Below are 22,290 nucleotides of genomic sequence, written 5' to 3' on the forward strand. Positions count from 1 at the left end.
TGAAATGAACCTGTTCAAGGACTCAGCCCAACACTGTGCTAATCTCCCTAAATAAGGAAAAGCTCATGCAACATTAGCACAGATCTGCCCTTGACTTTTTAACTGTATAAGGCAAGTGGCCGGGAGACATTTTTTAAATGCTCCATTTTTTCCAACGGTAACTACAATATTGTCCTTGGGAAGACAGCCCCATGTTTGTTTTGAATTTAGTTTAGTCTAAAACTCAGCTAAGCAACTGTGGATTCCACTAATTCCTTGAGGATGTGTGGCTAGAGAAGACCTGTCATAGAGGTGAGCCATAAGTAATATGTATCTGCAAATATATTTTTCTCAAGCAAGGCTTACTTTTCTCCTTAGGAAAACCCTCTAGTTCTTAGCCTCTCGTTTCCAGATAAGTATCTGTACGTCTCAGTTGCTGAGCTCTGTCTGGGGGAAGGTGACACCACCTCTGTGCTTTGATGCCAGCCTCTCTGGAGGCCTCATTCCAAAGGACACAATCTCACCAACACCTTGGACTCAGACCCCTGAGCTGCTGGAGGAGTCCCATGGGCTCCCTGCACAATGCTGCTCTCCAGGACAGTTTTCCCGAGGGCTTAAGGAGAGCCAGTGATGCTGCTGGTCCTGCCTCTGGCACCCTAAGCTTCACAGGAGCCCTGCAGACAGCCCATGGCCCACTTACCTGTAGACATGCTTTCCCCCGGCGACATGCCGTCTAACATGGGGTGCTCTGTGGACTGTGGACTTGAAGCTGACAGGCTGACACTGGGAGGCTGAGGAGGCGGCAGGGTGGGCCTCTGTCGGGGCTTAGGGGTGGGCCGAGATTTGGCTAAAGTGCTTGTAAAGACAGAGGGAGAGGCCAGGGGAGGAGCTGAGGCAGGAGAGAGCTGGCCAGAGGCCATGGAGTACCCCGGAGGGTAGCTCAGTCCATAGGGGGATGGGGTGCTTGGTGGAGTAGGAGACAGGCTGACTGGGGACGGCTGGCCAGTGGGCTGATCAGAAACAGTCCCTGGCTGCACAAAGGGGACCTTGGGAGGAATTGGTGCCAACTTCTTCGAAACTGTAAGAGAAAACAACATAGGACACATGGCTTTCAGGGGAGGCCCACCAGGATGTACATCCGTGTGTGTGTCCTCATGGGTCCTATGGCCCACCGCTTCCACATGCCAGGCCAAGAGCAGCTAATAAGCTTTAAAAATGGATAGAGAACTCCGAGTTTCCTTACCTTGCCACCTGCTGCTAACTCATCTCTCTCTCTCTCTCTCTCTCTCTCTCTCTCTCTCTCTCTCTCTCTCTCTCTCGCGCGCGCGCGCGCTCTCTCTCTCTCTCTCTCTGTATGTCACTCTGTGTGTCTGTCTCTCTGTGTGTGTCTGTCTCTGTCTCTCTCTGTCACTGTCCCTTTGTCTCTGTCTATCTCTGCCTTTTTCTCTGTCTCTGTCTCTGTCTGTCTGTCTCTCCCTCCCTCCCTCCCTCCTCACTGAATTCTAAGGGTGAGTCAGGAAGGCTGGTTCTACTGAGGAAGAATCTAATTTGAGGTGTCACTGATTGGGATGCTTCCTGGGAATAACTGGCCTTTGTCTGAAGCAGCACAGTGACCTTGGTCTCCCACAGTGATAAATCCTCTAGCTAGACACCCCTAGGCCCACATCCCCTCAGATCCCCACCTCAAGCTTGTGCTTTTAATCTTTAATAGATATAATAGCTTCTGCGTATCAATGGGATGCAATGATAATGACCAAATTACAGTCATTTCCAAGCTGGGGATTCGCCAAAATGCCCGTGGTTCTTTGGAAATGTCTAATTAATCTTTGTATGTGGACTATAGTTACCCAGCGGTGCGATGGAACATTAGCACGCCATCCCTCACAACTTTAACTTGGTAACTTCATCCTCCCCCTTCATAGACTGTGGCTATGGGTCACTCTCTATTACCAAGTTTCCATCAAGAATTGTACTCCCTGGGACAAACCTGGGTGAACCAACCGTAATTTCTGTTTTGCGATGCTGGGGAGTAGGAAAGTGGTCAAGCACTGAACTACATCCAGCTTGGCTACGTTTTTAAAGCACACCATTGGCCCAGCCTTTCTGAAGTAACTCCATTTCCCCTTTATTTACTCAATCCTCAAGGATGCCTGCTACCTTGAATTGAAAATCAATGGTCTCCACCGTGGAGTCAAGCACCCTGGACATCCCACTGATAGGCAAACATCCTGAGAATGTGAACAATGTGAATATCGTCAACACTGTTGGTCTTTACAACAGAGGAGTGACTGCTGGTCCCTGAGTAATGCTAGAAGGAACCCATTACATCCACAGAGAGGACTGGCAGGCTCTTCCCACCTTTGCCCCTCCCCATGCCTACTCCAGGAAAGAAATCCAGGCTGAGGATATCTTATTTCTTGGGCTAGTCTACCCTGCAGTGTGGAGGAGAGAGACAGCCTCTGCCCACTTTGGGTCATGTTTCTATCTTCTATTGGTCACTACATGCCTTTGGGGTAATTATTTTAGCCTCTTCTAAAAAAACAAATAGCCCTCTTTTGTATACGTGAAGAACAGTGGTTTCTCCGTAGTGGTGTGGTAATTCAGTGGGATGATGTGATAGAACACCATGATATATACGTGTGTGTGTGTGTATACATATACATATATATATATATATATATATATATAGCATCATGATGTACTACAAAAGTTCTGTTCCCCACCTGTCTCATCCTGGCCCACTGCATATATAGTGCATTCATTGGAAGGGATGGGTGATTTCTCAAAGCTCTAGTGGCAGGACTAGAAATGATTTGCTAAGCACAGGTTCTCAGAGGCCCTTGCTAACAGGAAGAGCATCCATCTCTGGCTTAAGAATGGTCAGAACAGGGAAACCTACCTTTCCGGAGGGCATGAGGACTCTGGTCTGCAGGAAGCTGGCTGGGGCTGGCAGCCGGCTGTGGCCCCAGTTGCGTCCCTGGGCAGGCTGTCCCCTGGATGGAACCTGGACTTCCTTTCTGCCCAGACCCTGGTGACAGTTCCTTGCTTTTAGACACACTGAAACATAAGCATGTAGGACAGGGGAACTCCTGAGTGCGGACAACTTCAGTTTCCACCTTGTTCACCGGAGTGCTGAGTGGCTAGGTCCTTAACTGCTTCCTCTCAATCCCCTCTCAAAGCCTCTGACTGTCCCTTCCCAGAGTGCTAATCCTGGGGTCCTCTGCCCTCAGGTAACCAGTGAGCCATGTGGAACACATATGTGGCACCCCAATGTGCTGTCCGCAACCAGGGAATTCTAAGTCACTCCAAAACCAAACACCCAACGGTTTCCTTCATCCACCATGCCGTACCAAAGCTAGGAGGGCTCTGTGTCCCCAGCAAGGGCTTCTGACACTACCTCTGTGGCCACACTTCTAGCCACAGCTCTCTAGGCAGAGGGGACTTCTTCAGTATGTGTGACTTTTGCAATCACCTACACCAGTGAGTGCCCTCCACAGAAGTGCTCCTGAGAGGCACCAATGCCTTGGGATGCCTGCAGAGCCCAGGGGACCCATTCTCAGCGAGTATTTGTACAGCAGGCATATACCACACAGCATCTCCTTTGTAGGATGGGAAATGCAAGTGATGAAATAGACTACTGCAAGGGAGGACCACCTCAGTCCATCTGGACCACCTCAGTCAGTTTGCTCATGCGTCTCTCACCTCTCTGTCAGCTTGACGGGCCCACGGTTGCCAGCCTGTGCATCTCTATACTCCCACTGCCCTGTCTGCAGCTCCCGTGGACTCAAGGCCTTATCTGAGGCACAGGCATCAGCAACTTCCCCTGTATCCCTAGTGATGGGTGCGCCTCCCAGAATTTCTGCTTTTCCCCTTCCTCACTTGTATAGTTTGAAATGGAATCACATTCTGCTCATTAAAGGATCTGTAATCTCCTTTAGGAACAGTGAGTTGAAGGCCCAGGCTGACTCGGCATCCCCTCCTACCCAGCGTCCATAGAAATGTGTGTACCCCTAGCACGGAGACAGCCACCAAACAGTCTCTCTACTTCTCTGGCTGCTCCCACTTCCATGTCTGTCCTCTGCCTAGGCGTCACCAGGTATGGTGTCCTTTCCTTACAGCCTGGGCAGTATCAAGCTCAGTGCTGTTGTCTCTTGTCACTGGGGCATGGGATGTGTAGTGGAGATCATGTTACTAGCTTTGGACAGGAGGAATATCCCGTAATGTTCACCGAACTGGTGATGGGATAGGTGTTCTCTGCAATCCCACCAAATCCCACACCCATTACACCTCTGGTCTGCACTAAATTTAGTAGCAAAATTGGCCCTTACAAACTCAAGGGCAGAAGGGAGAAATGCTGACATCCTAAAATTCGAACCAGGGAATGGGATGAGGGACGCGGACCATGGGAAGTCCCCAGCAGGTTCTGGTAAGTTCTGGAGAAGTACCACCTTCTATGTCCACTTGGGGATGCTGTTCTTGGAAAGCCTGGACTTCACATGGCAATCCAAGGCAGGTGATGCAGATGACTGGCAGGATGCAGAAAGCCAAACGTGAATGCTTAGATGTGAGAGCAGGGTGAGGAGATCCAGGAGGCCTGGAGGGAGAGCCCAGTTTCTCCAGCACACATGCCAGCCTTCCATGGCGGGGCTGGGCTTACCTGGGGCGCTCAGGGGTGGGCTGCAGGCTGGCACCTGATGGAGAGAGCGCAGGAGCTGGAGTGGCAGGGCTGTCTGGGACCTGCTCCGGTAGGGGTGAAGGCAGGGGTGCAGCCAGCTCGGAGGGTGGGGCAGGAGGCTGCATGGAAGGCGGGGCGCAGGATGCTTTCCGACCAGCAGAGGAGCCTCTTCGTGCCACCCAAGATGTGTCCATGACCCTCACACCCATGCTGGCGAGGGACACAAAGACATCTGCTTACCCACACGTGACAGGTGACATGGTCCCTCCCCCACGAAGCGGAGACATTCAAGCAATCTGTGTTTGGAGAGCAGCAGGCTTAGCACCCTCCTGGGTCCTGGGAAGCAATGCCCACAGTGGAAAGGTATGGCTAGCGACACTCCAGTGCCTGGGCTGATGGAGACCTGCTGACCCACAGTCCCACAGCCCAGGCCTGGTACGAGCTGCCCTCCCACAGTGGAGAAGCACAATAGGGCACAGCAGCTTGGAAGTCCACAAGCTGTGCTTTCACCCTCGGCCAAAGCCAGCAGGCCCTGGGACAATGGCCCCCAAAGCATCCTTGGTGTGGGACTCAAGCTGTCCTCAGAGCAGAATGTGGCCTACCTGGGGGGCAAGGGAAACATTCCTCCCATGTGAGATTAAGGGGGGAGCGGGGCACGGACAGACAGCACCAGTCTCGAACATGAACCAACCAGCAGGAGACTTCTGAAGGCATCCTTTGTGCAATGTGGGGTCTAGTCCCAGCTTTGCTAGTGCTGGGGAGTCTGCCTGTGACCTCTGTAGGCCACAGCTGCTTATTTATATAGCATGGAAGGGGCTGCTCATGCCTATGGTCCCTCCAGGCTCAGAGTCTATTTTGATGATGGACACACAGCTCCAAGTAAATCGGCCAAGCAACCAAACACGGCACATCCACCCTCTTGCCGAGCTCACTACTGCACAGCTTGCTTGCTTTAAGAGACTGAAAGTGACCTCATAGCTACCAGAGGATACTGTACCTTTGGATTTTCCTAAGGCTGCAGGGACAGAAACATACAGGTATTAGTGCCAACAAATCTCCACCTTCCTTTGGACACAGAGATGGAGTGTCTGTAAGGGGTTTCCTGTCTGAGTCCTGACGTAACGCTCATATAGTGTGATGACTACTGTTTAGTTGGTCTCGAAGCCTGCCCAGGGTCCGCACAAGCCAAATCCACGCAGGTGAAGAGATAGACAGGGAGCTGCAGAGCAGGGCGATGGGGTGACAGATTCATCCGAGAACCAGGCATCTGTTTCCAAGTTGCATGGACACAGAAGGCAGTTAATGCCCATCATCTGGTCCAGTGGACCTGGTCCTTTGCCCTCAGGCAACAGTGTCATGAACAAGAATTCTAGTATAGAGGGAGACGTGAACTTCTGTACAAGCTCAAGCCATAGTCCAGGACACACCCATCTCTAGCACACAGTAGGGTGAGCATAAAAGAACCCCCATCTGCTTATTTTCTGCTCTTCTCTCTCTGTGGTCGGACGCACTGAGCCATCCCACCGTGCGATCTTGCATGTCTACAATGGCCACATCTACCACATAGGTGCACCGAGATGAAAGACCAATTCAAATACAGAGATGAGCCGCTGCAGGTGGGAAAGCTCCCTTAAGGAGCATGCCTAAGCATGGACCTGTCTGAGGGGATTGGTACGGGTGTTAGCAAGCAACTGTAGGCTGCCTTGGTTTCCTGAAACTTTCATTACTAGTGTCATGGCTGGCATGCCTCAGATCCCCTGTGACTTCAAGAACGGGAGTATCTCTTCCCAGGGTTTATCGGCTTTCAAGTCATCTTGAATAGACACCTTCATTGGACAGCCAGAAAAACCTCAGGAAGGTCATAAACTCTGGGGCAGGTGTCAATGTATGTCCCCTGGTAGTCACAGCAGGCCAAGGGTGATTAGCAAATTGCTTACTGGGTTTTGGAAATTTTATCAGGAAAAAGGCAGGAGAAAGCTTGTTCTCAAACAAGGGGTGGGGGCTGATGACACTTAGCGGCAGTGGTCAGGGAGCACAGGAGGCAGTCAGACACAAGTCCTGCAGTCCAGCCCTCCACACCTCACCAGCCTCTTCTGCTCATCGGGGAGAAGAAACGAGGTCCTTAGAAGCAGGGCTGTGAGGGTTGCTTTCCCTTTCTAAGAGGGGCGTCTAACCTCCGACTCTAGAGTACCTATTGATCTGAATCGCGGGGAGAAGGAGCGGGCTTGGGTGCCAGTTAGGTATCAAACAAGCACTGGTAATTAGGACTGGCAAATGCCAGAAGTTAAGAACCGCAAGCTGAGTGCAAAACTGCCACCTTCGCTAGAGGTTGCTGGGCTAAGCCAATCACCCTTCTGCCTGCTGAAGAGACTGATGGGTAGAACATTGTGAGTTCAGTGAATACACATAACATGTCCACTGACATTTTCAAGTAGTCATATAAACCTTGGAGTGACTCTGTAGCAAAGGTGGCGGCTATATTCTCAGACACCAAATGTATGTCTGGATGTCCAGACAAACTCAGCCCAAAGGCAGTAATGACAGAGCTGCTCAGTTCTCTGCCCAGCAGGGGTGGTACACAAACCAGGGGCATCCAAGCAGATGTCTCTATCAATAGTTTCAAGTCTCTGCTCATTGCTCTCACAAACAACCGTTGTGTTTAAGGATGATGAAATGGAAGTGAGCGTAATCGAGAGCTGACCCCAGCGGGTGCTGTCGATGGACACTCAAAGTCAATATGGAGGTTCCAGCAACCCCATGACTGAGGACTGAGAACTCGGCCTTAGAGAAAGGAAGCAAATAGTAGGCTAGGGAGAACCTGAGAAACTAAGGTTGGGGTGGAGGCGGAATGAGCCAATTCAAGCCAGATTAGAACATATAAAAGTTGCTCTTGGTTGGGGGAGTTCACTGGCCCCAAGGGAGGAAGTTAGGGAAGTCACCACGGGGAGAGAGGGGGTGGGGTGAGAAGAGAAAGAGAAAGGGTGAGCTCTCAGAGAGAGAAGAGGAGAAATCGAGGAGCCCAAAATGTCTGGATTATGTAGGAAGAAACCTCTAAGGGGAAGGGCAGCCTGGGCTGGAAAGTTTAGTATTAGGAGCAGGGTATGCCAGGTAGGAACTGAGGGATGCTGGGAAAACCTAGGGTCCAGGTCTGTCTTGATATGTGAAGTATGTGCCTTAGACCCTTGTCCCTGGCCAAAACCAAACATGGGGAATCTATGAACAGAAAGCACGGAGTCTTCATTTCTCTCTCCCTACCAGAATCTTTCATTTATTTCTTTGTTATTTATAGGCTTTTTGAAAAAAAAAAAATCACCTCCCAAGTGCTGGCATTACAAGTGTGTGGCACAGCCAAGTGCCGTTTGCAGGAGATTTGCTGTAGATCACACTTTGGATTTTTAAATGAGATTTTAACAAGGAATGGGCTCTGAGATGGTCCACACCTCTGTTTCCAGGTAGACCAACTACTGACTCATTCTAACTCCTTTCTCATCGACAGGACAAGGTAAAGACCCCCTCCTACCTCCATCATCCACAGGGGTAACTTAGCAACACAGGACAGATGGCAGATCTGGCACCCCTTTACAGCGCTGCCTGGCAGCAGAGGCTGAGGAATAACGGGATGGGTTGTGCAGGTGTGAGAGAGAGAACTGTGGTTTGGGGGAGGCGTCCTCTGAGAATGTGGTAAAAGATGCCAGGAGCTGGTGGAACCTCAGGAGCTAGAACCTCACACGAGGTGATGGGGACACAAGTAACACTGTTCTCAGAAGGAACCAAGAAGTTCTGATGGAACCTGGCCCCTCACAGGAGAGATGTTATACAGGTATAATGCCTGAACCTCTCTCTGGCTTCCTGTCTTGCTGACATGTCACCTCTTGTTTTCACATGTGCTCCTGCTGTCATGGGATGTGGCCTTCACTATTGCCAAACAGAAGCTGGCACCATGCTGTGGAAGCTCCAAAACCATGAGTTATGCAAACCTCTTTTCTTTATATATCACCCAGCCTCCAACATTTAGTTATAGCAATGGAAGCAAACTAATATACACACAAAGTATGTTTAAGAAGCAGTGTGCCTGATTACAAAAGGTTTGGATTTTATGAGGTGATAAGGTGGGGACTTGTGGTGACAACATATCCTCCTCTGTTCAGAGCAGCAGGGTGGCTTCTGGGACAATGAATTTTGGCTGGAGGGAATTCCCAGGCTTGGCAACTATTAGCCATAGAATACAGATACAGATGGGTGAGAGTGAAGAGAATATATTGTGAACTCTATGGATGCACCACATGTCAGTTAAAAAACCTACAGCCTATATAGAAAGGGAGGAATAGGTGGGATATCCAGGAGGCAGAGAGAATTCTGGGATAGAGCCAGAACAGGTGATCCCCACCCACCTGGGGAAGATGTGAGCACAGGTAATCAGCCACATGGCAGAAGGTAGATTAGAATAAATGGGATAACTTAGTTATGGTCTAATAAGAGAAAAGCCTACCTATATGGCCGAGGTACTTGTAAATACATCTCGAGCCTGAGTCTTATTTCTGGAAGCATGAGACTGGAAGAACGGGGACCTAACTTCTACAAGTGACTTCTGAGTACATTTTGTAATATAGGAGAGACACGCTCTCTCTCCCTTGGGAGTGTTTATAGAATAATGAACATAAACATAAAGCCCTCAGCCCTTGGAGGCCAGGCCCAGGCTAAGCACCCTTCATTTGAAAATTTGGTGTACAGAATGCTTCAAATCCCAAAGCCATGTAGGCTGCCGAGACTGTCAGAAATGCTACACTTGACCTCAAGTGCTGACTTGCAGGGGAAATGCTATGTAAAATGAGCTTCAGGATATATATATATATATATATATATATATATATATATATATATGTATATGTATATGTATATGTATATGTATATGTATATGTGTATATATATATATATATATGAAACATATTTCAGTTTTATTCTTGGGTTGTACCCCCAAGATGTTTCATGTGTTCAAGTATACACACCAAAAATTGAAATATGTCTAGTCCTGAACTATTTACATAAGGGACACACAACTCTGGTGAAGAAATCAATAGTTGTAATGGCTGTCACTTCAGATGCCAAGCAGATCTGACTTTTAAAATGCCAACTATACCTACTTGGTGGCACACACCTTTAGTGCCAGCACTCAGGAGGCAGAGGCAGGCAGATATCTGGATTCAAGCCTAGTCTACATAGTGAGTTCCAGGTCAACCAAAGCTACCTGATGAGACTTTGCCTACAATAAAATGTCCACTGGAGAAAGAAAAAGTAGACAGTGTTTGCTGAAGGCAGAAGAAGGATATTGTTTTGGTGAAGTGGGGACAGCATGAGATGGAGACACCGGGAAGATGCCAAGCTGAGTTTAACAACTGACATCAGAGTTCTTTCTTCCCTAGTGTGATAGTTTGTATATATGCTCAGCCCAGGGAGTGGCACTATTACAACATGTGGCCCTGTTGGAGTAGGGATGGCCTTGTTAGAGTAGGTGTGTCACTGTGGGTGTGGGCTTTAGTCCTAGCTGCCTGGAAGTAAGTATTCTGCTAGTAGCTTTCAGATAAAGACATAGAGCTCTCAGCTCCTCCTGCACCATGCCTGCCTGGATGCTGCCATGTTCCTGCCTTGACGATAATGGACTGAACCTCTGAACCTGTAAACCAGCCCCAATTAAATGCTGTCCTTAAAAGAGTTGCCTTGGTCATGGTGTCTGTTCACAGCAATAAAACCCTATGACACTTAGTAATAAAGTACAGAAGGGTAACTCAGAGCCTCTCTTCTTTGTGTTTCTTTGTCCTGTTGAGAGGGGTTTCTGAGGAAGGGATACTAGCAGCCTGATAGAAGAGAGGCTGAAAATGAGGAGGGGACCCATACAACCCCCTCATGGCATGGTTGGAATGTGTCTTCTCATAGCCTACCTGCTGAGAGCCTGATCTTTGGCCTGCTGTCCTCTAGGGAGATGGTGGAACCATCAGGAGCTGATCCCACAGAAAAATGCTGAGTCACCAGCTGCATCCCTTAGAAAACATTTCCAAGAAGATTGGATCCTTCCTCTTCCTTTCCCAGTACTCCCGCTGCCTTAAACTTTATACACTAAGACTCAATGGCAATGGGGCCAATCAACACTTTCAATGCTAAAACCTGTAGAGTTATCACAAAGACTTTGGCATAGTATAGACAGACACAAACATCAAGTACTTAAGAAGCAAGGAGCATGCTTGGTCAGGATACCACCATGGGAAAAGAGTGGGTCCCAGCATACTACTATTTTAAAGATCTGTTCTTTATATGTATGAGCTTCTGTGTGCAACACATGAGGGTGCCTATAGAGACCAGAAGAGAAACACTGAGTCATGAGTAACAGGAGATACAGGTGGTTGTGAGCTATCCAATTATGCTGGGAATTGTACTCATGTCCTTTGGCAATATAGCAAGTACTCTTAATGGCTGAGACGTCATCCCTCTAGCCCCTGTGCATTGCCCTGGCATCTTAAAGATGTGTGTGTGTGTGTGTGTGTGTGTGTGCATGTGAGTGTGTGTGTGTGTGTGTGTGTGCATGTGAGTGTGTGTGTGTGTGTGTGTGTGTGTGTGTGCGTGTGTGTTTGTGTGTGTTTGTGTGTTGGAGATATCATGAAAAGTATGGTTTATTAATCCTGAGAATCCATGACAGAGCTGGTAAACTGAGCTGGGTGTATCTTAGTGTTCTCTTGGGAAAGATCCCCTTGGGGCCTCAGTTTCTCTCTAGGGGATGCTTGGACTCTGCACTAGCTACTGAATGTTTCCAGAGACACAGAAGGAATCTACAGGGCTAGTCTTAGAAGTTCCAGAACAGAAACACATTCTACCTCCCAGCCAAATGCCACTGAAGGCCACTAAGACACCAACACTGAACAAGGACAACTAAAGTGTCCCTGCCATCTTTCCCACAATGCTACGTGTTGGCGGCTGCGGCGAATGGTTGTAATTAGGCTCCTACAGTGGCTGTGACAGGCACCACAAAACATGTAAATGGCAGATATTCACACAGTTCTGGAAGCTGATTCTGGATAAGTTTGATGCACTCAGCAACAGCAGGGCTATCGGCACTTGAGAGACTATTTCTGTTCCACCTTCTGGTATCAGCTAACCATTATATCACAGCTCCATCTTTACAGCTTCAGTGCAGTGAGGCTCCCACCTCCATCCTGTAAATGATGTCCTATGGGGACCACTGAGAAGTACAACTTCCTACTTCAAAGGTCTTGCTTTCATCACTCCTGCAAAGATTTGGTTGCAAGTTTGGGCACTGTATCTGTCAGTGGCCATCACCCTGCATGTTATTTATGAGGAGAACCACAGGTGAGAAGTCTTGGCTCACTGAAGACACTCCACCTGTGTTATGAACCAGGAAGGCTTCAGGACTAGACCCGTAAAGAGCAAGCTGCCTTACGTGACATCTAGGATGCAGAAGCTGTTGATACTGATGGAAAACTTCCAACTTCTATCCAATTTTATCCAGTTCATCTGTCCTAACTTCCCTTTATGATTTTCATAAATGACACCTCTCTGGGGATACAGCTCACACTTTCTCTTTATCTTGAGCAAAGACCTCCAACAACAACTATGTAATGTGTCTACATGTCAATGGGCAAGTTAGAGACTTTAACATTTTTCTCAAGATATTTTAAATGCTCAGGGAAGGGGACAGATGTCAAGAATTAGCAAGAGCTGGTGGTGCTCAGTGGATGTGCCATGTTCTCCTCTCTCTCAAAACAACAACTGCAGGCTCCTCTTTCTCTCAGAGTTTAAGAATGATCATGGTACTGAGAAATCTGTTACTGGGCAATTTCATTTTTGTCTGAACATCACAGAGTAAACTATGCTGGCTGGGGTAGCATTAGATGACATAATCTCATAGGACAGTCATGTATGTGGGCTACCACAACCTAAATGTCATTCTGTGGTTCATGGCTTCACACCATGCCTGGTCAGACAGCTCTTTGAGGGCTGGCTTAAACCATATTTTCTATGAAATACAAATTTGAAAACACACACTTTTTATTTCATGTATTTCAATAATACATAGACTCATAGGGTGGATGGCAGAAATAAAATTTTGGTTTTACAAACTTATATTTAGTGTGTGTGTGTGTGTGCATGTGTGCACATGTGCCTGTGCACCACAGCAGACATGTAGAGGTCAGAGGATAACTCGTGAGAGTTAAGTTCTCTCCTTCACCATGTGAGACCTGGGGATCAGAGTCTCGTCATGAGGTTTGGAAGGAATGCCTATACACAGAGCTTCACGCCAGCCCCAACTTTACATCAGTGTGGAACACACATTGGGCGGTTCATCCCGTGTTCTGAAGCTACAGGGCTTTACCAGAGAGGTAGCATCAGCTTAAAATGCCATTGCCCAAGCTTCTGCCACAATGGTACACTGCAGAGGACAGTGCAGCTGGAAGAGTCCAGTGGCCCAGTGGCATCTACCCCTGAGGGCTCCATGGCAGTTTGGCAAGTGTGGGAACCAGACTGCTGCTTGGAGTGGGGTTTAAAAGCATTGCCCAATGTGCTCTTCAGTTTTCTGTCTCTCACACATTCTCGCTTTCCTACTTTTCTTCTTCTTCTTCTTTTTTGATAAAGTTACAGTTTTTCTCTTCCACATCTGAATATCCGAGAGTTTCTATCCCCCCCCCACATGCTAGTGAACAACACACAAACGAAAACACACCACATATGCAAATGACCCCAAGTGTGTCACACATTATCTCTGTCAAGGAAGGATCACAGGAAGAGACAGCTACCTACTGAAGACAACCACCTCCCACGTACGCACACAGTGCAGGACACAGGTTGAGGGCTCCTCTGCAAGTTTAGTGCCCAGTGCACACTTTCACATGGAAGGAGGGGGGACAGTTTGATGTCCACTCTTCCACAGGTCTCCCACACCCTTCTGACATTTGCCTTTGCAACACATCCTGGTGGTTCCTGGGGGAAGGAGGAGGCCAGGCTGCTTTAGTTCCTATCACCCTATCCTGACTCTGTGCCCCATGTTCCTACCCTGAAGGAGCAGTTGCAAAATGTGATTGTAAGTATTTATTTCCTAATCACAGTTTACTTAACTGTTTGACTGGATAAACCATGCGAGTCCACTCCTGCAGCAGGTGTGCGGGCACCCTTGGGGAACTGGACTCTCATCAGATCACAGACTCTGAGGCCTCTGAGTGGCTGCTTACCGTGACTCACTGGAGTGAGTTATGTAACCTGCTTATACCTCTGTTGCTTACTGAGGCAATCATGTTGTGTAATTAAACATTATGTAAACTGATTTAATGGGAGTGTAAATTGGCTGCTCCTTCACACACTCACACAATAAGCTGGGTGTATTTGAACTGCATTCAAGTAGGCAGACCCTGGACAAAACCTAGAAAACCTGTACACTTGGGACACTCCTAGATTCAGAGTTTCTTTCCAGCCTCACAGAGACAGTTATTCATTAATGGTGCTGTGCGTGGGAGCTTAAGATGGCAGGTGAGCAGGGCTACAATGAAAGCAAAGCCAATGAAGAGGCAGGCATGGCTACACATTTATACATGTTGGGCTTTTGGAAATTCTACAGTACTGAGATTTATCTCCACATATGCAAAGTGTAAGCTGAGTCACCCAGCTGCACTTGGGTGATTTCCAAGTGAAGCGAAAAAACTTATGGGCTGGGAGTGTGGCTCAGCTACCAGAGGGTTTATCTAGGATTTACAGAGCCCTGAGTTCAATCCCCCTAGCACTGTCTAAAACCACGTGTGTGGATAGACATCTAGAATACCTATATTCGGGAGACGGGGACAGGAGGGTTGTAAGTTTAATGCCATCCCTGTGTATACAGAAAGTGCGTGTTTAGCCTGGGCTAATTAATATAAACTGCCTCAAAATAAATAAAACAATAAATAAGGCTTACTATGCATTCTTTAAAAAAAATTCCCTTCACTGACCAGCACTTCTTTATTTGCTGAGAACTAATCATACTGACGCCAACGAGGTCAGCTAAGAAGGCTGCACTTACATCTGGACCTAAAGGGAAGGAGGCCAAAGAAACCTGTCCCGGCACACACAGGGGGAACATCCAGAATGAGGCCCCAATTGAATTGCTACACGCCACCTTAAGTGGCACAGTAAATACTGCCTTCCTATCCATTCTGGTTTTCCTAAATGTGCCCTTCCCCCAAACCAATTTTCCCAATGCTGAAGAAGAGGCACTAGCTCATACCCATCCTTCTTGTAAAACTCCAGCATCATGTTGTCTGTGGCAACACTGAGGGGCCGGCGGGCCTGCTCCGGTTGGCGCCGGTCAGCAGGGTCCAGGTCTGGGGAGGGCATTGAGCTGTAGTTGGCATTGTGGTTCACGTGGACCGGACTCCCATAACTGCCTGTGATGTTGAACTCTATCTCTACAGGGAGAAAAAAAAAATCAGTGTATGTGATCTCTTGTGAGGGCACACCCTTCCGGGACAAGGAGATGCTCACATGCTCCCTCTAGGAAAAAAAGTGACCTTGTAGTCTACACCAGCTATATTAAAATTAACTCACTATACTGACCAGCCAACTACGAGACTTATGTGATCGGCAGATTAGCCTTGAAGAAAGGGAGATAACTAGCCGTGACTGCTGGGATCCTGGCCTCAGTAATACTTTATCCTCAGGCGAGTTAGTGGTGATTGACAGCTCACCCTCAACTCTTATTACTCGTGACGGACAGGAGCAATGTGCCTCTGTTGCTCTAGCAACTACGGCTATGACTGTTGACTCTACAAAATGATCTCCAGAGAGAAACATTTGAGTAGTGATACTTCCGCAGCTCACAACATCTTATATAAACCTGCCTCAAGTGCCCGATTTTGAACCAGGCACAAAAAAACCAAGTCACTGCTTTGGAGCCCTGCTTTTATGTGCTGAGGAGCAGCTTAAAGAACACCATTTAAGTCAGTATAAAGGTAGCATCCAGGTGAAGGCTGGCCCTGAACTGAACTACTCCCCTCCCCCTCCCCACCTTCCACTGTACCACTAGGTTCAGCCCCCCTCTGCATTCAGACAGTGCAGAGTTGGGAGCTAAGGGACACTTTATTTTGGGCCAGTTTCCACATTTTGTTAGGTGTGAATGGAAGCTCAGTGAGTCAGGAGAATCCACGGACCTACTTAGTACAAGACACAGACACTTGGATAGCAGAAGTGTCTCCTGGGGATAGAGAACGGAGCAGGCGTGTCTCCACTCCATGCCTGCTGCATGTGTAGGTAGGTATGTGTGGATGAAGTGTAACAAAGCTTCCAAAGCCTGGATGCTCACCCCTGGCTTCCCAGCCTTCAAGCTCACAGTGTGTTTCCTACCCCCACTTCTGCCCCCCCCACCCCGGACCCCAGATGTGGGTGCTGACACATACCCCCAGGGAAGAACCAGTCTGCGTGCTGGATAATAGGCTCAATGATGCCAACTATCTGCAGGGAAACTGTGGTCATCATCTCGGTGATGTTCCTGCAAACAGAGCAGAACAGTGTGGGCCGAGCAGCTGAGGCAGGGGGACAGCTTCACAGTCCTCTGGGCACTGGGATTTTGTAGGCCCCGGTCTTCAGCTGCTTTCTGGAAGCTTTGTGAACCGCATCCTACCTGGTCACCACACAATACCTGTAAGTGCTTTTTCAGTACAGGGTAGCTTGTCTGCTTTGCAACTCTGCTGTCTCCTGCAGACAGGCCTCCGCCCTTCCCAGTCTAGATGCCTGAACTTCTTGAGAAGTGCTCTCCTGTCCCTTCCCCTCCTCTGTCACACCCCTTGGTTTCGGTAGTCACAGGAGATCATACTCAGACCCACAGCTCTGAGCCTGTGAGTGAGGAAGACCTATAGCATTCTGTTCCTCTTCCTGGCCCCAAGAGAAACAGACAGGCTAAGATGTGTTGGAGATTGGTTCTGATGCTTTGGTTTAATCGGGAATCTGTATGTCCAAGCACTGAAGGTCTTTGTCCCCAGTTGGTTTTTAATTGTTCAATTAAGATATCAATGGCCAGTGGCTGGGCAAAGGGAGATGGGGCACAACCTTTATATTTGAGAGAGCTAGGAGCTAGGAAGAGGGAGACAGTGAATTGTCATGACTTGGGGGAGAAGGATTGGGTATAGGAGCTCCAGGAGAGACAGCCAACTAGCCATGTGGGTGGCTACTGGCCACTTCTCTGATTGGGCCTGGGGTAGTTGGGGAAGGTTTAGGAGTGCCCAGCCTTTGAGGTAGCTAAGACATTTTAAAATTAACTGGCATATGTGCGTGCATGTGTGTGTGTGTGTGTGTGTGTGTGTGTGTGTGTGTGTGTCTTCCATTTGCAAATCCAAATAGCTCCTGGGAAAGTTCCTGAATGCGACCCACCAGGAGGCAAAGTGGTGTAGCCAAAACTCACTGCTACAGAGATGACCCAGGGTCCTTGCCTCTTGCCCTGTGGCCCATGCCTGGCACCCTAGGGGGCCTCTCCTTCCTATACTCACCCCTCTGATTGTGGCCAAAGAAGGTTGGGTCCCAGGACGATTGCCATGTTACTGGGAGTCATCTTGTTTACATCCTGATATTCAGACAGTTTCGATAAAAATTTGATCAAGTATCTGAAAGGCAATGAGAAGAGTCAGGTTTAACTCAACACCAGCCCCTTGTCTTGCAGGACCAAATGGAAAATCCTCTCCTATAGAGTGTTCTTGACAAGGATTCTCACAGAGGCAGCAACATATGGAGAAATACCCCACATCATGAAACGGAAATTCTGGATCCTCACCCACTTGGATGCTCATATCTACTCCAGTAAACAACCAGTAAAAATCTCCATCTGTTCTTGTGCCTTAGTAGAGGATGCTCAACGTGTCTCTCACCATGTCCTGTTACCTTCTCACCCTCTCTGTGTAACCAAAGTGTCTGTGGATATCCACGGACTGGGGTCTTATTAACCCTCACTCGGGCTTCTTGGAAAGATCCAAGGAAGATGTAGCAATTACATTGGTAGGAATACACCCAAGAGAAATATGCCTATGCACACGCTGCTAAAAAGACATTCAGAGAGGCATTGTTTGTGGTATTACTAGAGCTGAGGCCACTCAAATGCCCTTGAAGGACTGATAGAGTGTATGTAGAATGTTAGTAAGGCATAAAAAAGGACGGATATTTGATTTCTGTTCTGTGGGTAAGCCCTGGAAATATGGCAATCAAAAGGAGACAGAAAAGGCTATACAGTGCAGTTCTCCACTATGTGAAATATCCAGAACAGGAAAGCGTACCATGCAAGAGGCTGCATTAGTGCCTGCTGAACTGAGTGGGGATGGGGGAGGGGGAGGCAGGAAGAATGGCTGCAGTGGGAACTGGGTTTCTTTGTGCAGTGATAAAAACACCCCCCTCAAATCGGACATTATTAACAGGTGTAGAGCTTTGGAAATGTAGCCTCGATCCCAAATGTCACCTTTAGAAAGACACAGTGGTGTGTGAATTTATGTCTCAATAACATTAGTTTTTAAAAATGAGAAGGGAGGATCTGTATGCAAGGTAAACATTCAAGAACAGCTTGGGCAAACCACACTGAGAGTATGCTTGTCCTCCCTAGAGGCCCCAGGGCTGTGTTTTCTTCTGGACTCCTAGCTACAAAAGGCTGTCATTTTAACCCTTGGGTCACAACAAAGAAAGTCCCTTGGAGGATTTTAACTCCTCCCAGCCCAGCAGAGAGTGCACCAGCCTTGGGAGCAGAGTCCAAACAAGTAGTAGCCGTACTATTTCTGCACCAGCTCTACCCACAGCCTCTTCTGACACATTCTAGGGCTAGAAGAGGGTGTGGGTTATCTGTGAGCAGTTGACCTAGATCCTTGCCAGTGGCTGAGAGTTGAAATCACCAACACGTAGTGCATTGTACACATTTGACTTGTATCTGGATACTTCTAAATGCAGATTTTAATAAAATATACCAATAGTTTACTTTGTCCATTTTTACATTGATAGGCAACCATCATGGCCACCTACCTACCTTCCCCAGGACGACCTGACCTTCTCAAATTGAGACTGAACACATTAAACAACAATCCCTGCACTGTCCACTGCCTAGCCCTGACAATAACCACCCTCAGTACCTATGACTCCAGCTACTCTCAGCACCTCATATATATGGGACCAAGCCTTTTGGTCTATGTCACTGTAAAAACCAGTTTTACTGTATGTGCACAACACATTGAACTTAGTCATTTATCTGCCTGGGGACACAGGGTATTTTCACTCTGTCTACTGTGAATCTCGCTGCTATGAATGTGGGTACATAAATATCCAGTCTCTGTCTTCAATGCTTTTGGGCATATGCTCTGAAGTGGAGCTGCCACATCATATGGAAGTTCAGGGTTTAGTGCTTAAGGAACGGCCATATCAACCCTCAAGGGATCTTTAACCAGGAACAAAGATTACTAGGTGGATAGATGCAGAAGTTGAAGCTGAAAGCCTGCATCCTAAGAAATGGGGAGGAGAGGAAGCAAACAAGAAAGAAACAGGGCAAGGCAAGGAACAGAAGCCAAGGGTGGGGAAGGGTCTGCAGCAGAGAGGCAGCAAGAAGCTAAGTGGTTCCGAGAAAAGACAGACACGTTTGTGGAATTCTCTCCTTCACTCACTGGCCTGCCTGTGACTTGCTCAAGGGGACATTTGCCTCCTTCAGCTCCAGAGTAGGCCAGCCACTCTTACAAGTCCACTGATCTCGAATAACGTGGATGGTCTGCATTACTCCTTGCTTTCTCACAAACTGAGAAACTGTCACAGACTTAGCCAATGGCTGTTGGGTAGCCCCTGGTAATATTGGCTTCTGTCCCTTGGCAGCAAAACCTACTGATGTGCCCCCTGCCCATCTTATCTCATAGGCTGTTTGAAGTTTAAAATGGACCATGCGTGCTAACAGTACCGTGGATCCTACAGGGTGCCCATGCATGCTACCTTCCATGACCTTTATCCAGAGGGCTGGGCAGCAGGGCTCACATAAGCCCCATCTACTTCCTTCTTGTCCTACTTACCGGATGTTGTTATGGTTGGCCTTGGGCAACTTCTCACAAGCATTCCAGAGAGCCTGAAGTCTCTTGTCTTGCTCCTGGATACTGGGAAATTGACAGGAAAAGCCATTGGTTGAACAGGAATTGAGGTAGCACTGGTCACCAATCCTAACTAGTCTTTCTCATGGGCCCTGGAAGCAACCACTGCAAGTTATTATACTTATATATGTGAGGCTATTACCACTTCTTCAGCTCTCCTGCCCTACGCTCCTTTAACAGAACTTCATCTGCATGGATGGCAGGTCTCAGGTGAACAAACTGGACAGGCTAACAGTGAGGCGAAGAGGCTACACAGCTGAGGAGCCAGGGCTCTGGGGATGTTGAGAGAAAAGAAAACACCAACAGGGGCAGACCAACCCAGCTGCATGCTGCAACCTACAGATCAGCCCAACAGACATTAGTCATTGTATATTAGATTCCTCCATATCCGACATAAACTAAACGTTCAACAGATATCCTGAATAAGTAGCCTACAGAGACATAAATAAATCCAATTTTTCCAAAACTTTTAACTTCAGCAAATGGACAATGTCCACTACCTGGAAGGTTTCCTATGACATAAAGCAATTTCTTCTGTGTGTTTACTAATCAGTCTCTCAGAACTAAATCATTACTTTGTAGGACTAAGTTTTATAGAAATCTATATCCAGGCCCACATGGTAAGAAAAGTCTGATGCTGGAGAATCTTCTCTACAAGGATCCAGACAGTAAGCAGCAGCACGATAGCGCCCACACCTAAGGCGTCACCATCCCCTTTACATGTCATTACTGGGTGTCCCTAGGGTCCTCCTATTGATCTTGACCTTCAGAGAAAAGCTTTCCACATGAGCAGGAAGGAATATGTAATGCGTGGTTGAAGAAGGTGGTAACTGGGAAGCCATGAACTAGTCCTAGCACTGGGCCCAGCAGAACAGGCTGAGCTGTAATGGGGCCACTGTGCTAAAAAGCCACCAAAGCAGAGTGAACTATGAAACTGGGACTTGCTTCCTAAAGCCATCGTCTCCTAGCAACCAGTCCTAGGAAGCTGGTGTTGCTGAGCCAGTAGGATCACCCACTCTGCCTCATCCCCTTGAGGAGTCCCTTTAAAACCATTACTTATTGCTGTTTCTATCTCTTCCTGCTTCTCTGCCTGTAGATTTAGATGGCTAACCCTCCTACTTAACTCATGCCACTTTACGGAATCGGGTGCTGCCCAGTTATAAAGTGGGAAATGAAAGCCGTTGGATTTTTAAGCTGAATGTGTCTTCTGACAAAGGGCAGATGATACTTGACCTTTCGAGGAATTTAAATCAACAGACATATATTGAAACAAGTTTCTCTGTGCCCGTAACTGCCCTATGGGCTGGGAAGAAGCCCTCAGAAGAGTTCCTAACCTCTCAGCTATACCAACAAGCCTAACAGCCGTACTCTCCCTGGTGCAGAACCAACAGGGAAGAGGGAGGAAGGAAAGGCTCCTGCTGACATTTACGGTGGGGCAGAGGGTATCCATGGGGAAAAGGTCTCAGAGAACAGCCCATCGGAGGAATCAGCCAGTACTCTTGCCCTGAGGATGCTCTCCTAGCCTCTGGTCCCTCCATCTCGGTATGCTCTCCCACGGAGGCACTTAGTTTACCAGGCATCCCCCACAAACCTCAGTCTCAGTCAGTCTGCACTGTCCTGATAAGCTCATGTTTCAAAGATTACATTTGCTTTATTGTTGAGAGCTTTTGGTGCCACTTCTAGGAATGTGGCATTTGTCACTGGGCTCGGACAAGGAAGTAGGCTCAGATAAGAATATTAGAAACAGTGACCATGGGGCTTTGTTTACTACTTTACTTAATTATTATCTTGTGTGATCCTTTTGTTTGCTGCTTTACTTAATCACTATCTTGTGTGATCTCCTTGTTTACTGCTTCGCTTGATTACTTTGTCTTTGATCTAAGAACTGAGCATGTGTTTCGGATATACCTAGAATGATATAAAAGCAGGCTGGAGAGACATAAACCTGCTTCAGCCTCAGTACGGGCTGGAGTCATGTGATAATTCGTCTAACTGGTTTTCTTTTTCAATCCTCACTCCCTTCCTTGAGACCCTGTTGACTCGGTGAGCTGGCTTGGTCAATTTATTCTTTCACTATTTCATGCACATATATAATACATGATGGTCACAGTTGTCTCTGTCACCTCATCCCATTCCTCTGGAACCCTTCCAGCATGTCCCCTTCCTGTTGTCATGGCTCATGGTTTTTATTGGTTTGTAACCCAGTGAGTTCTGTCAGTTCATCCCCGCTGAAATGCTGGCTATCTTTCTGGCTCAGTCTTATGAGGTTTGCAGTGAATTTGGAGTCCAAGGCCTTGTCCTATCCAGAAGCTGGTATTTCACAGTGACTCCTCCTTATCCTCCAAATCTTTCATCTTTTTTTTTTTTTTTTCTTCTTCTTTAATGTCTCCTGAGCTTTGTGGAACAGTTTTGATACCCTGTGACCAGTTGTGAGTCTTTGCACTAACTGATTCCTACTGCAAAGAGAAGCCTCTCTTACATAGTCTTGATCTGGGATGTCTCTTTCCTGTCCCACCT

General features: G+C 47.8%; 1 protein-coding gene across 2 annotated transcripts in view; it reads right to left on the reverse strand.

Moving 5' to 3' along the window:
* The window catches only part of ARHGAP44 (Rho GTPase activating protein 44), a 163,853-nt gene that overhangs the window by 5,467 nt on the left and 136,096 nt on the right, over window positions 1–22,290 (reverse strand). For both annotated transcript variants that reach the window (XM_080923190.1, XM_080923191.1), the window contains exons 13-19: window positions 19,699–19,779; window positions 17,167–17,280; window positions 16,081–16,172; window positions 14,913–15,093; window positions 4,637–4,864; window positions 2,879–3,036; window positions 680–1,057 (exon numbers count right to left, since the gene is read on the reverse strand). In XM_080923190.1, the coding sequence (XP_080779316.1) occupies window positions 680–1,057; window positions 2,879–3,036; window positions 4,637–4,864; window positions 14,913–15,093; window positions 16,081–16,172; window positions 17,167–17,280; window positions 19,699–19,779 (1,232 nt within the window). The remainder of the gene's footprint in view (window positions 1–679; window positions 1,058–2,878; window positions 3,037–4,636; window positions 4,865–14,912; window positions 15,094–16,080; window positions 16,173–17,166; window positions 17,281–19,698; window positions 19,780–22,290) is intronic.

Source organism: Micromys minutus (assembly GCF_963924665.1).
Source record: "Micromys minutus genome assembly, chromosome: 10".
Taxonomy (NCBI): Eukaryota; Metazoa; Chordata; class Mammalia; order Rodentia; family Muridae; genus Micromys; species Micromys minutus.